Consider the following 16,253-nt stretch of genomic DNA (forward strand, 5'->3'; position numbering starts at 1 on the left):
GAAACTGAGGCACAGAGAAGTTAAGGGACTTGCCCAAAGTCACACATCGGGGAAGTGGCAGAACTGGAATTAAAACCCAATACCTCTGTCTCCAAGCACTGGGAAAAAAATGCAGTGGTGAAAATTACAGAGTCCCTGCCCCTTCATTCATTCAATCATATTTATTTATTTATTTATTTTACTATTTATTTATTTAACTTATTTATTTATTTATTTTGCTTATTTATTTTATTTATTTATTTTGCTTATTTATTTATTTTACTTGTACATATCTATTCTATTTATTTTATTTTGTTAATATGTTTTGTTTTGTTCTCTGTCTCCCCCTTCTAGACTGTGAGCCCACTGTTGGGTAGGGACTGTCTCTATATATTGCCAACTTGTACTTTCCAAGCGCTTAGTACAGTGCTCTACACACAGTAAGCGCTCAATAAATATGATTGATTGATTGATTGATTGAGCACTTACTGTGTGCAGAGCACTGTACTAAGCGCTTGGGATGTACAAGTTGGAAACATATAGAGACGGTCCCTACCCAACAATGGGCTCACAGTCTAGAAGGGGGAGACAGTCAACAAAACAAAACATGTAGACAGATGTTAAAATCGTCAGAACAAATAGAGTTATAGCTATATGCACATCATTAACAAAACAAGTAAAATAGTAAATATGTACAAGTAAAATAGAGTAATAAATCTGTACAAATATATACAACTGCTGTGGGGAGGGGAAGCAGGTAGGGCGGGGAAGGATGGGGAGGAGGAGAGGAAAAAGGGGGCCCAGTCTGGTAGGGAAGGTGACTGGTGACAGAGACAAAAGGAAAGATTAAAGAATGTAAAAGATAAGGACAAGGATAAATATAAGTAATAGAAACAAAAATGATAGCAAGTCCCTGTAAGCACTGTCACTTGTAGAATCTCGCACAACCATTTCAATTGGTCTTGAATTGCAAGGCTGGAAACCAGAGGGAAGAGAAACAGAAAACTCAGAGCTGGGTAACCATTTTGCTGAGCTTAACTTTTGAGATGTGTGTGGTACTTCTGTAGTGATCCTTTGTGTTCAGTGATGTTGCTTCTGTGTGTCCATGTAGGTAGACTAAATTGACTGCTACTTCCTGTGACATAACCAGGCATTTTCAGCCCTAAGTCTCTGTGGAGAGAGCCCCCGTGTCGCTTTCGAAGCCCCCAGATTTTGGTCAGACTTCACTGGGTCCTAAAGCCCTCTACTTCTTCCTCCTTGAATCGCCAGGTTTGAGGACCAACCTTCTGCCCAGAGCACCCCAGATCCCTGTTCCCCATCACTGCCACCACCCTTAGTCTGAGGGCCAGGCATTTCTCTGAAGGTGAAGGAGTCATCAGTGCTTTGCACACAGTAAGCACTCAATAAATACAATTGAATGAATCAGGGGCTAGTCGTCGTGGTCAGGGAATGTGTCTGTTCATTGTTATATTGAACTATCCCAAACACTTAGTACAGTGCTCTGCACACAATAAGTGGTCAATAAATATGATTGAATGAATCGAATAAATACCTACACCCGGCCCCGGGCCGGACCTTGCTACAGGACACTTTCGGAGAAAGTGCTTCCTCCATTTCCTGTGGCTTCCGAGTCCACATGTCTCTCCAGCACCTGGTGCTACTCCTCCAGCTTCTCCCTCAGGCCAACACCAAGATTAGAGATCTCAGTAATGTTTAATAATAATACTCTTAAACAGGTAACAATAAAAAAGAATTCCATTTCAAGCCCAGTATCATCTCCCATCCCTCCCTTTGTCCCTTGTCCATCCTGGATCACAGCAACAATTCTTCCCTATGTCTTCTTGTCTCAGATGCATGGCTCACAACCTCTCACCCCAAGATGTTCAATATATTTTCCTCCAGCCAGCTGGCCCCCCTTCTTCCTTCCCCATCCATCCCTCTGTAATTGGCTCAACCCCAAACACTGCCCTAGAAGGCGATAACCCCACTTCCCTCAGGAAGGGCACCTTAGAGTAAGCCTCCTGGCTTCTTCTTGCCCTCCTGAGTGTGGGGACTAGTTGGTCTGAGTCCCGTGCCCACCTAAAAGACCTAGCATGACTGCATTTCCCTTCGTAATACAATACTAAGGTTTCCCATTTAGGAGGGACACAACCCATTTTTTGGCATCTCTAAAGCATTTTACTTTTCTGTAACCCATCCAGTTCTGGAGCTTCCTTGTTCCTTATCCTCTGAGCTTTCTAAATGGTGCCCTGTATGGAAAGTGAGTGTAGTTTTGTTGCTGTTGGTGGTGGTGTTTTTTCTTTATGGTATTTGTTATGTGCCAGACACAGTACTAAGTGCTGTTGAGAGTATTTCTGGGTGTAAGAGAGAGAGGTTGCCTGTTAGAGTAATTGCCTTAAAAGGAATGATGGAGGGGAAGTAACATTGAGACATATGAAAACATTAATCCATCCATGGTATTTATTGAGCATTTACCATGTGCAGAGCACTATAATAAGCGCTTGGGAGACTGCAATACAACAGAGTTGGTAGACACTTTGCCTGCCCACAGGAGGCTATAGGGGGTAGCTCTTAACTAACTCTTCTTCTTAGGAGCAGCCAATCAGAAGGGCTGAGTATACAGCGCTTCCTTGAGGAAGTACAGTAGGTTTTCCCAGCCTTTTGTTATGATAGGTGTGCCCTCAGAGGATTCACAGCTGGTGTTAGATTAATCCAACTTGTCCACTCTTCTTGGGTGAGGGATCTTTAAGAAGGAAGCCCAGAACCCTCTTATATCTCATGAACTGGATGGAGAGAGTTTAGGGAAGGACATACTCTCCGTTCCACTCACATAGCAATTTCTCATCCTGCTGGAGAAAGCTCGACTCTTGTTTGATTCCCGATTTATTGAATCCCTATTTTTTATTGCATTTGTTAAGAGCTTCTATGTGCCAAGCACTGAACTAAGCACTGGGGTAGATACAAGCTAATCATGTTGGACACAGTCCATGTCCCATGTGGGGCTCACAATCTCAGTCCCCATTTTAAGATGAGCTAATTGAGGTACAGAGAATTTAAGTGATTTGCCTAAGGGCACATAGAGGACTAGTGGTGGAGCTTTTTTTATGGTATTTATTAAGTGCTTACTATGTGCCAGGTGCTGTACTAAGCTCTGGGGTAGTTACAAGCTAATCAGGTTGGACACAGTCCCTGTCCCACATGGGGTTCAAAGTCTTAGTCCCCATTTTACAGATGAGGTAACTGAGGCACAGAGAAGTGAAGTGACTTACCCAAAGTCCCACAGAGGACAAGTGGTGGAGCTGGAATTAGAACCCAGGTCCTTTTGATGCCCAGTCCTGTGCTCTGTTCTGTAGGCCAGACTGCTTCTCATTGCATGCATATCATTGTACTAATAAGGGCTTGGGAGAGTAAGATACAGTTGGTAGACAGGACCCCTGATCTCAGGGAGCTCACCGTCTATCAGGGCTGTAAATGGGCTCATGTTTACAGGGATTAGGGAAGAGAACACAAAGCCTCTGCATTAGGAGTCCTCCTCTAGGGAACTGGTGGATATGGATGGGCTTCCCCCAAATGACATGTATGATGTCATTACAATAGATCTCCAAACTCTGTTGCTCCCCAGTCCCTGTCATTTATGCTTGTCTACCTACTCTGTTGTAGCCTTCCAGTTATTATTAAGTACAGTGCTTTGCACAGAGTACTGTGCAGCATGGCCTATTGACTAGGGATGGGACTGAGAGTCAGTATAACCTGGGTTCTAATCACAGCTCCGCTACTTGTCTGCTGTATGACCTTGAGCAAGTGACAACTCTCTGTCCCTCAGTTACCTCCTCTGTAAAATGGGGATTAAGACTTTGAGCTCCATGTACGACATGGGTTGTGTCCAGTCTAATTAGCTCCTATCTACCCCAGTGCTTAATGCCCCTGGCATTTAGTAAGGATTTCATAAATACCATTAAAAAAAGAGTAAGCCTGCTAATCAATACTGTTGATTAATTAATTGATTATGCTATGTGCCCAGTTCAGTGCGTCATATAAATGTCAGTGTCTTGAATCATTGAGAGCCACCCTCCCTTCAGCCCACTCCATCTGCCCAGCAAAAGGCATCAAAGCCAGAAAAACCAGAAGTTTGAAAGATCTAGAGGCGTTTTGTTTGGGCACTGGTTAAAGCAAGTTCTTTGGACTTTGACCTGCTAACCTTTGAAGGCTAATCTGCTAGTTCATTTGGACTCCACTTTCTGTAGGCATTTTCGAAGTGTCTGGGTCCCTCCCAAAATTCAGATCCAGCCTTATTTGGTACCAAAACATCAACATTCCTGTCTTTTGTCTGCCATGTCTCCCAAGTTAAGTGATTTGGGGTTTACATATGGAAAATGCATTTTGTTTTGTAATTAATGGGAACCAGACTTTGGGAAATGGGTGATCCAGGCCCTTATTTATATGAGAGCATATGTCTGTGTTTTGTTTATGACTCACTCCGTTATTCCTTGCATTGTAACTTGGGTTTGTTTACACTAACTTTCTACAGAATCCAAGCCACATGGTGGTATGAGCCAATAATTTATATTCTCCAAAATGGAAAGATGATGAATGAGCTCTCATCTCTCACACTATCAACCCTCACATTGAGGAAGGAGAGTTTGCTGCCTGTGGACTGTCCAAATTTATGTTTGAATATTGCTAAAGTTGTAACTTTTTTCCTTTTAATACCATGATCAAGTTTAGAATGTGATCCACTGTGGCAGGGGAAGGTCCCAAATAAAATGGGGACCTTTTAGCAATTTTGGCCTCTTTTGACTCATCATGTTTGGTGAAGATATGTCTGGACAGCATATGTCTTTTAGGTGTTCATTGGTAGAAAACAGAATATTACTTTAGAGAAGCAGCATGGCTCAGTGGAAAGAGCACGGGCTTTGGAGTCAGAGGTCATGGGTTCAAATCCCGGCTCCGCCAGTTGTCAGCTGTGTGACTTTGGGCAAGTCACTTAACTTCTCTGTGCCTAAGTTACCTCATCTGTAAAATGGGGATTAAGACTGTGAGCCCCCCGTGGGACAACCTGATCACCTTGTAACCTCCCCAGTGCTTAGAACAGTGCTTTGCACATAGTAAGCGCTTTATAAATGCCATAAAAAAATGTGTTCCAGCTTCAAACCCAAGGATTGAAACCAATATGTATCTTTAATGTAGAATCAGTGCTGTATGTAGGGATTGAGAGAGGGAGCAAGAAAGAGGAATACTCCTGTTCATTAAACTCCAATTTAGACATAATGAACCACTGCTCACAAGATCCCTGTAGAAGGTGCGGTCCTTTATTTATGCCATGCATATTCTATCTAAATAACAATAATAATGATGATAATAATAACAAAAATAATAATACTTTGAATTTGTAGACCTCTTTTATATTTTTCCAATGCTCCTTCCCACCAGGAATTACATCAGTCTCTACAACATCACCAGAAAGTGTGGAAAAGCAGGTATTATTGTCCCCATTTTATAACTGACGAATCAGTGGGTCATAGAGAAGTTAAAACTACCTAATAGGAAGACTAACTGTGGTACTTGTTAAGCGTTTACTACTTTCCAAGTACTGGACTAAGTGCTGGTGTGGATACAAGATAACCAGATCCCACATGGGGCTCGCAGTCTAATTCAGAGGGAGAACAGGTATTAAATCTCCATTTTGTGGGTGAGGAAGCTGAGGCATTTAGAGGTTCAATGACTTGCCCAAGATCACCCGGCAGGCAAGTGGCAGAGCAGGGAGTAGAAGTCAGGTCCCCTAACTCCCAGTCCTGTGCTCTTTCCACTAGGCCCCATTGTTTCATAGGGTCAAACAGTAGGCCAGTGCTAGGTAAGAAGTTCAGGCCTTCAGGACCCTAAACTGGAAGAGGTAATGCAGTTTTCAATGATACTTAGGTTATACCAATAGTGGAGAAGCCTGGCACGGGCTTAGGAGTCATGGGTTCTAATCCCAGCACCACCACTTGTCAGCTGTCTGACTTTGGGCAAGTCACTTAACTTCTCTGTGCCTCAGTTACTTCATCTGTAAAATGGGGATTAAGACTGTGAGCCCCACGTGGGACAACCTGATCACCTTGTACTTATCCCAGCACTTAGAACAGTGCTTGGCACATAGTAAGTGCTTAACAAATACTATCATTATTATTATTATTATTATTATTATATCTGGGAGATAGTGAGAAAGTGATTTGACACACCCTTAAAATAGCAACAGCAATCTGAAACCTCAAAAGAAGTGGGTGGGGATTAAACAAGGTAAGTGTTTGATCTGCTGAAGTGGGAAGAAAAAACTCAACCCCATTAAAACTGAGGTTAATCTAGTGGAAGAATTTATCTTCTTCCCTGAAAGCTGTAACAACACATCTAGCCTCTTCTAATAAGTCAGGAAGACAGCGTAGCTTAGTGGATAAAGCGTAGGGCTGGGAGTCAGAAGGACTTGGGTTCTAAACCTAGTTCTGCCACGTGTCTGCTTGTGTGACTTCGGGCAAATCACTTCACTTCTCTGTGCCTCAGGTACCTCACCTATAAAATGGGGATTAGGGTTAGACTGTGAGCTTGTTGTGGGCAGGTATTGTGCCTGATGTTATATTATACTCTCCCAAGTTCTTAGTACAGTGCTTTGCACACAGTAAGCACTTAATAAATGTGATTAATAATAAGACTGCAAGCATCATGTGGGACATGGACTGTGTCTAATCTGATTAGTTTGTATCTACCCCAGTGCTTAATACAGTGCCTGGCTCATGCGTGGCTCAGTGGAAAGAGCACGGGCTTGGGAGTCAGAGGTCATGGGTTCTAATGCCGGCTCCACCACATGTCTGCTGTGTGACCTTGGGCAAGTCACTTAACTTATCTGAACCTCAGTTACCTCATCTGTAAAATGGGGATTAAGACTGTGAGCCCCACTGTGGGACATCCTGATTACCTTGTATCCCCCCAACGCTTAGAACAGTGCTTTGCAAACAGTAAGCGCTTAACAAATGCCATTATTATTATTATTATTATTAACAAATACTATTTTAAAAAATGTGAGCTGCCTGTGAATGAAGAAAAATACACACTATTACAACAAGGCAGTGGAAGCTCTAGCCTCTTGATCCATACTGAAGGAGGAATATCACTCCAAATGAGCATACCAGAAATATGATGGGCTACACGTCAATCAAGGAAGATGCTGACCTTGTCTTCCCTGAAGAAACCAGATGTCCCTGGGCCAAAACAATTGGTATTTTTCTGTTTGAGTGTGAGAAATGAAATACTCAATTGTTGGTATATTTCAGTCATTTTTTTAAAACCAGCAGCAACCAAATTGCAGCCAGGTCTTGAATAACTGTGAATTGTTCACTAAGCGCCATCAACAGGGATAAGGGGTTAACAGGTTGGCCTGAATTAAGTGAAGGCTTTTTTGAAGAACTTGCCCCCATTCTCAGGGAATCTCATTGCTGGCTGCAATTGAAGGCTCCTGCTAAGATCAGAGGCAAAAATGGAAAACCCTGTATTCAATTCCCTCAGGTTTTGTAGGGTGCAAAACCAGCTCTGTGTGATTACAGGGGCTAAGGATGTTGTAATAGAACTATATTTATTGCATTTTGTCCCACACAACCCCACAAATCTGACTTTACTCACCTTCAAAAGAATGGGAGACTATAAAGAAAAGCCACTCTAGTAAAAGAGAGAAAAAGCAGTTAAGCCTTCAGGAGGGAGCCTATCCGCTTAGGATTTCTCTAATTTTTTTAATCCAAGAGGTTTCAATAAGTAAAGGATCTTTGGGGGGTGGGGGGTAAGACTAAATCAAACCAGACCAGGTACTAAATGTAACCATGAAAGACCAATTAAAGCCCTAAATGTGAATAGCATATGATGCCCTTCTGGAATTCTTTAATTCAAGAATGGACAAATGGCATACTAAGCCACAGTTCCATCTCTGGGATACCATCCAAACCTTAATCCTGTCTATCAGAAAATCTCCATAAGGCAAACATCATTCAAAGAGTCAGACTACAATTTAATAATTTGAGGAACGATATCTCCCCAATGATTTAATAATGGGCTCCAACAAGGGCATTGCTTTGCATTTAGAAAAAGACAGTGTCTAGAGTATCTAAGTTGTAGGATTGTGAGGGAAAGGGCTAACAGTTTTACTGAATCACTCATACTTTTTCTAGAAAATATCAAAAAAGCAGGCAAGCTACTAGAAGATCGGGGGGAAGGGAGAACGTCAGAAGAGAGTAGCCTTACTATTTTTGTTGGTAACCAAGATTTGGTGTCTCTATTTTTAACCTTCATGTCCTCCGCTTTCCTCCCAGTGACTGAGGACAGGAACATGACAGAGTAAAGGGTGGAGTTAATGTCACAAGAATTCTGGGACATCTGTACCAATGGAAGGCTAATCCAGTCCTTGTGAGCTAGGTAATCTTGGTGTCAGTGCAAAACAGGCCAGCTCTAGAACAGTTTTATTCATTTTTTTAAATTGTCCAGAGCTCTGTTTGAAGATTTAGAACTACTCCAGCTAAATTGGGGCTTGCCAATAGTGAGGCAGTGTTTCGGGACAGGTAAGGAGAAATGAAAGACAATCTCAAGGACATCAGTATAGCAATCAGACATGTTCATTGTGCCCTCTGTATTCATAAAACCACAATTTCTCAGGAGTTAAATGATAAAGCACATTTATTTTCCCACACTCTGGAAGCTCAAATCAGGAACAGAGGGAAGAAAAAGATCCTTAGCGTGGTGCATTGCATTCTGCATCTAGAAAAGAACAGTAGCAGGCAAACTGAGTTGGTGTACAGCAGTCAGAAATGAAGGGGGATTCTTTTTGATCCAAATCTTTAGGAAGCAACACAGATCTAGAAGGAAAAGTCCTGGAAAGTACTCAGTTCTGCAACTAGTAGCAACAGACACATAAATGATTTTATTCATGATCAAAATGGAAGGTATTGTCAATCACACCATGGTCTTTACAATCCATCAGTGGTGTTCATGGAGCGCTTACTGCAGGCAGAACACTATTGAGTGCTTGGGAGACTACAGTACAATAGACATGACCCCTGCCCTTAAAGAGCTGTCACCACCCTCCACACATTCATTCCATTGTATTTACTGAGTGCTAACTGTGTGCCAAGCACTGTACTAAGCGCGTGGGAGAATACAACAACAGACACATTCCCTGCCCACAATGAGCTAGGACAACTGTAGGAATTCTCATGAAGGACTTTAAGGAGTGAAATAAATAGCCAAATGTCAGTGGAAGAAAGATCTTTCCAAACAAAACCAAAAAAACTTGATCTAGAAAGGAGAGAACACAATTCAAGGAGGACCAATCAGTGGCATTTATTGAGCAATTGCTGTGTGCAGAGCACTATACTAAGAACTTGGGAGAGTACAGTACAATTTGAGTTCATAGACACAATCCTATCTTTCCCAGGCAGTGGTTTCTTGAGAGTGAAGAACAGGTTGAAAATGTGAAAATGATTAAGCTCATGGGCACCAGTTTCCACGAGCAACTCAGAAGCAGGATAGAGAGAAATGCTTTCACCAATCAGCGCTCCTCAGATTAGATACTGCAAAAGTAAATTGGGGAGTCAGGGAGAAATTCTGAAATCTAGTCAGAGAGCACTGGGAGAGAGCATCAAATCCTAAAATGAGGAGGATAAAAAGATTACTTTACATTTCTCGAGAGAGTATAATTAAAAGAAAATGACGCCTCCACTGCAGTGATTTCAAAGTACCAGAAATTAAGGAAAATGCACAAGATACATTGAGGGGAAGATAAAGAATGAGGCTAGGAGAATGTATTTTGGCTGTGAAGGCTGACTCCAAGAGAGATAACAGAAGGGATTAATCACATTACAGCTAAGAAGAACTTCAACAACCTCATCTCTCATTAAAAGGAAACTAAAGAGAAAATAGGTAAAGACATGGAAAATTAGGAAAGGGCTCCAACCAGGTCATTGATTTGCATGGCAGTTTTGAATGTAGGCAAGTTCTGTCTGAGAATTATGAGAAAAAAGAGCTAATGTATTTACTAAGCCACTCGTAATTATTCTTGAAAATAACAAAGAGCAGGCAAGATACCAGAAGATTGGGGGTGGGAAGAATAAATGTGGAACCAATCTTCCAACAAGAGGCTAGAAATTACCATCCAGTAATGGAACAATTTTAGGGGAGAAAAATCTGTAAACATTTAGAGGACAGTGAAATCATAAGCAATAATGATACTGGATTTGTAAAGAACCTAGCCTGCCAAACCAAATTGATACCCTTTTTTCCCCTTAGAATTTTAAAATTACTGGCTGAAGCGAACATTTTGTACCGCGCCTCACCAAATTTTTTGAAGATAATGGAGTAATTTGCAAATACTAGCATTGGGGAGGCTGTTATCACTAGTGAAACTGGAGCAGTATTAAGAAATGAACATTCAGAGGTTAGAATTGTGGTTAGATAATCATATGAGGTTCAACTTCGAAAGAAAAATCTTAAGTAGAAAAAAGTAAAATTCAGGTATTCAGTGGTTGTGCAAAATCTTGAAAATAATGACAGTCCCAGAGATGATGACACCTGAGGTCAACAAGTGATTTAGTCCTGCTTGAACATCTTATCAAGGATAGAACATGAATTAGTAACCCATTAAGAAAACACATTCATCTGCAGCTTCGAGATATTGAAGGAAGACATGGAAAGGAATGTTCTTGAGGGAAGATTGCTAAACACTGGATTGGTTTGGGATCTTTAATAATAGAATAAATTCATATCGCTCGAGGATGGCTTACATATGCTTACAGAGAAGCAGCGTGGCTCATTGGAAAGAGCATGGGCTTTTGAGTCAGAGGTCATGGGTTCAAATCCTGGCTCCACCAATTATCAGCTGTGTGACCTTGGGCAAGTCACTTAACTTCTCTGTGCCTCAGTTGCCTCATCTGTATAATGGGGATTAAGACTGTGAGGCCCCCCATGGGACAAGCTGATCACCTTGTATCCCCCTCCAGTGTTTAGAACAGTGCTTTGCACATAGTAAGCGCTTAACAAATGCCATCATTATTATTATTATATGGTCCCACTTAAAAGCAGAGAAATGGACAAACTAAGCTCACTAAGCTGCTTGCAGCCCAGCCTTCTTCAGATTTTACCTCCTACGTAGACCTTTCTCTGAAGTGCATGTCCATGTCAAGTGAATCTAATCACCATACTTCCTTCTCTTCTTTCCTACTACCAACACCTTGCTTACACCCTCCCTCCTGCTGGGAACCCCCTCCTCCTAAACATCTGAAAGATCACTCCTCTCCCCATCTTCAAAGCCCTTAAAAAATCACAGCTTCTCTGTTATTTATTATTTATTATTGTTATTACTATTATTATGTTAATTTCTGTCTCTTCGCCCCCTAGACTGTAAACTTCTTGTAGGCAGGGAATGTGTCTGTTGTACTCTCCCAAGCCCTTAGTACAGTGCTCTGCAAGCAGTAAGTGCTCAGTAAATATCATTGATTGATTGAGGCCTTCCCCAGTTCATTTCTAATCTCCCCACTTGATATCCACTAACTGCCATTTCAGCATTTCTGAGACAACTGAGTGCCTAGGTACTCACAACCACCTCTAACTTTTATGTAAATTTTTTTAAACTCTTAGTATTTTATCCTATCTGTAATTTATTGTAGTGTTTGTCTCCCCTTCTAGATGGTAAACTTAGAGGGCAGGGATCATGTTTATTAGTGCTATCGTACTATTCTGAGTACTTAGTAAAGTGCTGTGCACACAGTCAAAACTCCATAGATACTATAATTAGATTAATACCAAACTTTCTGTGATAATTTCCCTCCCTCCAGGTATTTCCTGACAACTAAACACATTAGAAAAAGATAGTAAGTGAAAACAAAAGTAGTTCTCAACTAGGTCAAACTGCTAGTCTAGGTACTGGGAAGAGGCAGAGTTGGAATTCGACCCTCACATTTGTCTAGTAGGAAATCTATTAAGGAAACAGAGCACCATGGAGGGTTCAAGCGAGTCTCTGGAAGAAGCATGGCCTAGTGGAAAGAGCACAGGCCTGAGAATCAGAGGACCTGGGTTCTAATCCTGGCTCTGCCAAATGTCTGCTGTGTGACCTTGGGCAAATCACTTTGTTTCTGTGTGCCTCAGTTCCCTCATCTGCAGACTGGGGATTCAATATGTGTTCTCCCTCCTACTTAGGCTAGGAGCCCCATGTGGGACCTGATTATCTTTTATCTATCCCAGCACTTAGTACAGGGCCTGATGTATAGTAACTGCATAATATCTACCACAATTATTCTTATCAAGTGAGGTACCATTGCTCTCATAAAGTCTAAATTGACTGTTTCCACTTGTCCCGGAAAGAGTCATAGAACTTCTAGGGGGGAAGTAGGGAGGGGTCATTGCCCCCAGAGAGACATTTGGGAACTGGGGAAATGTACCTAGCCTACATCCGATTGTGAATAGAGAAAATTCCTTTTTGGCCATGGTCCAGGGTTGGGGAGAACTCTACAAAGGAGGTGCACCTGGAATTTTGTTCATCTGGTCCCAGAGCAAAGGAGAAACAGGCCCCGGAGGATCAGAGCACTTTCCTCATTTGCCAGGAAGAGGTGGAAATAGATGCTGAGTCTGTTCCAGGCCTGGGATATAACTGGATCTCTGCCACCAAAATCATTTCCTTATGATCCCTGCCTTCCTTGAACACCTGAGATTTCACCTGATTATGCAAGAAGAAAAATGAAGGTGCAGCCAGTCATATGGCTAAAAGAAAATTAATTTTTGTTTTCCTGCGGGGGTCCAAAAGTGTTATGTTACTTCACCTTATCCTTCTCAGTGGTTATCTCTGTAAGGGAAATAGGCTTGGTGAGTAGCCAAGTTAGGACAACCTTAAAATATTAATATTCACACAATGGAAATATTCACACAGGTATGATTATGGGCTTAAAGATTGTGTGTACAGTGGCAAGGAAAAAATCAGAACGGAATGGGAGGATGTGTTCTGGTTTTTAGAGCTATTTCAATTGATCAATCAGTGGTATTTATTGAGTGCCTTCAGTATGCAGAGTATTGCACTAAGCACTTGGGAGATATAATACAACAGAGTTGGTAGACACCATCCCTCCCACAAGAAGCTTACAGTCTAGTGGGGAGACACATTAAAATAAATTACAGGTAACAGAAATGGGAGAGCGTAAAGATATGTATACAAGTGCTGTGGGGCTGAGGATGGGGTGAATATCAAATGTTTACAGAATACAAATCCAAGTGTGTAGGTGATGCAAAAGGGAGGGCAAATACAGGAAATGAGGGCTTCACCAGGAAAGGCCTCTTAGAGGAGATATAATTTGAGTAGGTCTTTGAAGGTGAGGTGAGTGGTGGTCTGTCAGATATGAACGGGGAGGGAGTTCCAGGCTAGAGGGAGGATGTGGGCAAGGGTTTGGAGGTGAGATAGCAAGACTAGGTACAGTGAGTAGGTTGGTATTATTCACTGAATCATGTTTATTGAGTGCTTACTGTGTGAAAAGCATTGCACTCAGTGCTTGGGAGAGTACAATATAGCAATAAAATAACACATTCCCAGCCCACAGTGAGCTTGCAGTCTAGAGGGGAAGAGAGACATCTATATAAATAAATAAATTCCAGATATGGACATAAGTGCTGTGGGGCTGAAGTGTGCAGGCTGGGTTGCAGTAACTTAAGGTAAGAGGGGAAGGAATGATTGATTGCCTGAAATTTGAAGGTAGGGGGTTTCTGTTTGATGCAGAGCCAGACATTTTTGGTGGTTTTTGAGGAGTGGGGAAACATGGATTGAATGTTTTCATAGAAGAATTGCTTTAGATCTCTTTAAGAAGTCCCGATGTTTATTAAGCACTTACAACATACCTAGTTTTCAGTGCTGAACTGGTTACAAGATTGGGCCGTTTCTGCCTCATACCTTGCTCACCACTGAAGTAGATATCATATCCCCATTTTACAGATGAGGAAACTGAGACAAAGAGAGGTTAAGCAGTTGCCCCTCATGGTTTCTGTGTGACAACCTGGTAACCAGGTTGAGAGCCTGTCCGTAAACCAGCACAATCTGCTGAATTGCCACATGATACCCTAGCTGGCAATTGGAAATGTGAGCTCTGACCATTCTGATTCATCACGTGATTGTACTATGATGAACGAGGTTGAAATTCACAGTTTCTAACACCAATTTAGACCCAAGGGGCTTTAGGGTGATTGAGACAGACATGACCCCTAAGTCATGTCAATCATGATTTCTAGAAATAGGGCACTGGGCCCAAAGAACAGGTGTGGATTTGACTTTTGGGATACAGAAACAGCACTTTCCAGACATTCAATGAGCGGAGCAGAAGTGAATCAGAAAAAATGGATGGGTGTTCTCCCAACATAGAATAGTGAAAGGAGAAAGTGATTTCGAAGATAGGTGTTATGGGATCTTGTAGTCCATTACTTTGGAAAAGAACTTGGAAATTGTCATAGAGACAGCTCAGTTGGTTGTATTGTGAAAGGGTTAGGGTTCAGTTAAGTATTCTAGATTGGGCTCATTGTAGTTATTACTCACACAAACATTACTGAGTGTACCACATATATAGTTATTATAGAAGAATTACGGGTCCAAAGTTTTGCAGTAGTCTTTCTCACTAATCTCTGGAGTAACTTTTTCCAAAAACAGATGTCTCTGAATTACGTTGGGTATCACTCTGTATATTTTCTATGGTCATATTTGTTCCTCTCAAGTACTTTTCCAATTGACATTTGCCCAAGTCCTTTGATAAGAAAATGTAAATATGGAAAATCTATGTGTTAACAAAAGAGGTAGAGGTCACACTATAGCACTGAAATGCTTTTCCACCAAGGTTTAATTCTCTATGCAATTTTAAAGGGTCCCTTAGAGGTAAATGCAGCCAATTTAAAGTTATGAGGTGAGAGTGAAGTATGGGGTGTGTGTCATGGTCAGAAAATGATAGTTTCTGAGGAACAATGATAATAATAATGATAATGATAATCATTATAATCATGATAGCAATAATAATGTTTGTTAAGCACTTACTCTGTGCCACGCACTGTACGAAGCTCTGGGGCGGGAAGGAATTGTGCCTATCAATTCCATTTTTTTTAATCTCCCAAGTGCTTAGTACAGTGCTCTGCACAGTAGAAAATACTCAGTAAATACCATTAATGATGATGATGATGATGATGAAGATACAAAATAATCAGGTTGGACACAGTCCCTGTCCCACCTGGAGAATCACAGTTTAAGTGGGAGGGAGAAGGATTTAATCTCCATTTTACAGATAAGGAAACTGAGGCACAGAGAAGTGAAGTGACTTGCCCAAGGTTACACAGTAGGCAAGTGACGGAGTCGGGATTAGAACCCAGATCCTCTGTTTCCTAGGCCTGTGCTCTTCAAATTATGTATTATAAATTATTTATTTACTCAATGTCTGTCTTCCTGTTCATTATGGGCAGGGAACGTGTCTGTCAACTCTGTTGTATTGTCCTCTCCCAAGCACTGAGGAAAGTGCTCTGCACCTAGCAAGCACTCAATAAATACCATTGATTAATTGATTGATTGATTTCTATTAGGCCATCATGCCAAAAGAGCTCAACCTTTCCCCTCTTCCTTCCTCACAGCCACCCCCCCACTGAAGAAAAGATTCAAGCGCCGAGAAATCGAAGCAATCCAGTGTGAGGTGCGCAAGATGTGTGACTACACCAAGATCCTGTCCACTAAGAAGAACCTGGACCACGTGAACAAAATCCTGAAAGCCAAACGGCTGCAGAGACAATCAAAGACAGGCAATAACTTCGTCAAGAAAAGGCGGGGCCGTCCCCGCAAGCAGCCTCTCCCTTTCGATGAGGACTCCAGAGACCAAATGCCCATCCTGGAAAAATGCATTGACCTCCCCAGCAAGCGAGGACAGAGACCTGCCCCGAACCCTTTGGTTTTGGAACAGGCAGCTAGCCAGGACACCATCATGGCCACCATCGAGGCGGTCATCCATATGGCCAGGGAGACCCTGCCCCCCTCCTCCTCCACCTCCCCCTCCCCCCAACCCCTTCCCCTCTGTCCCGGACACCGAGAGGCGGGAAGAGGAAACACAGACAGCAGCAGGAGGAGGAAGTGAAGGCAAAAAGGCACCGGAAATCTCGAGGCAGTGAAACCGAAGCCCTTCCCTAGGGTCGGGCGGGATGAACTGAATGTCGGCACCAAGTGCCAGACGCTATCCGGACTGACAAATTGCAGCGTGCAAAAGGGAACG

At 42.2% G+C, this 16,253-nt stretch overlaps 1 protein-coding gene across 1 annotated transcript in view; it reads left to right on the forward strand.

Annotated features, from left to right (window-relative positions):
• SETBP1 (SET binding protein 1) overlaps nucleotides 1-16,253 on the forward strand; it is a 366,235-nt gene extending 349,982 nt beyond the window's left edge. Inside the window, 3 exon segments of the mRNA XM_038744019.1 lie at nucleotides 15,625-16,012; nucleotides 16,014-16,044; nucleotides 16,046-16,253. Of these exon segments, the coding sequence (XP_038599947.1) occupies nucleotides 15,625-16,012; nucleotides 16,014-16,044; nucleotides 16,046-16,171 (545 nt within the window). The 3' untranslated portion in view covers nucleotides 16,172-16,253.

This window comes from Tachyglossus aculeatus, chromosome 3, assembly GCF_015852505.1.
Source record: "Tachyglossus aculeatus isolate mTacAcu1 chromosome 3, mTacAcu1.pri, whole genome shotgun sequence".
Classification (NCBI taxonomy): domain Eukaryota; kingdom Metazoa; phylum Chordata; class Mammalia; order Monotremata; family Tachyglossidae; genus Tachyglossus; species Tachyglossus aculeatus.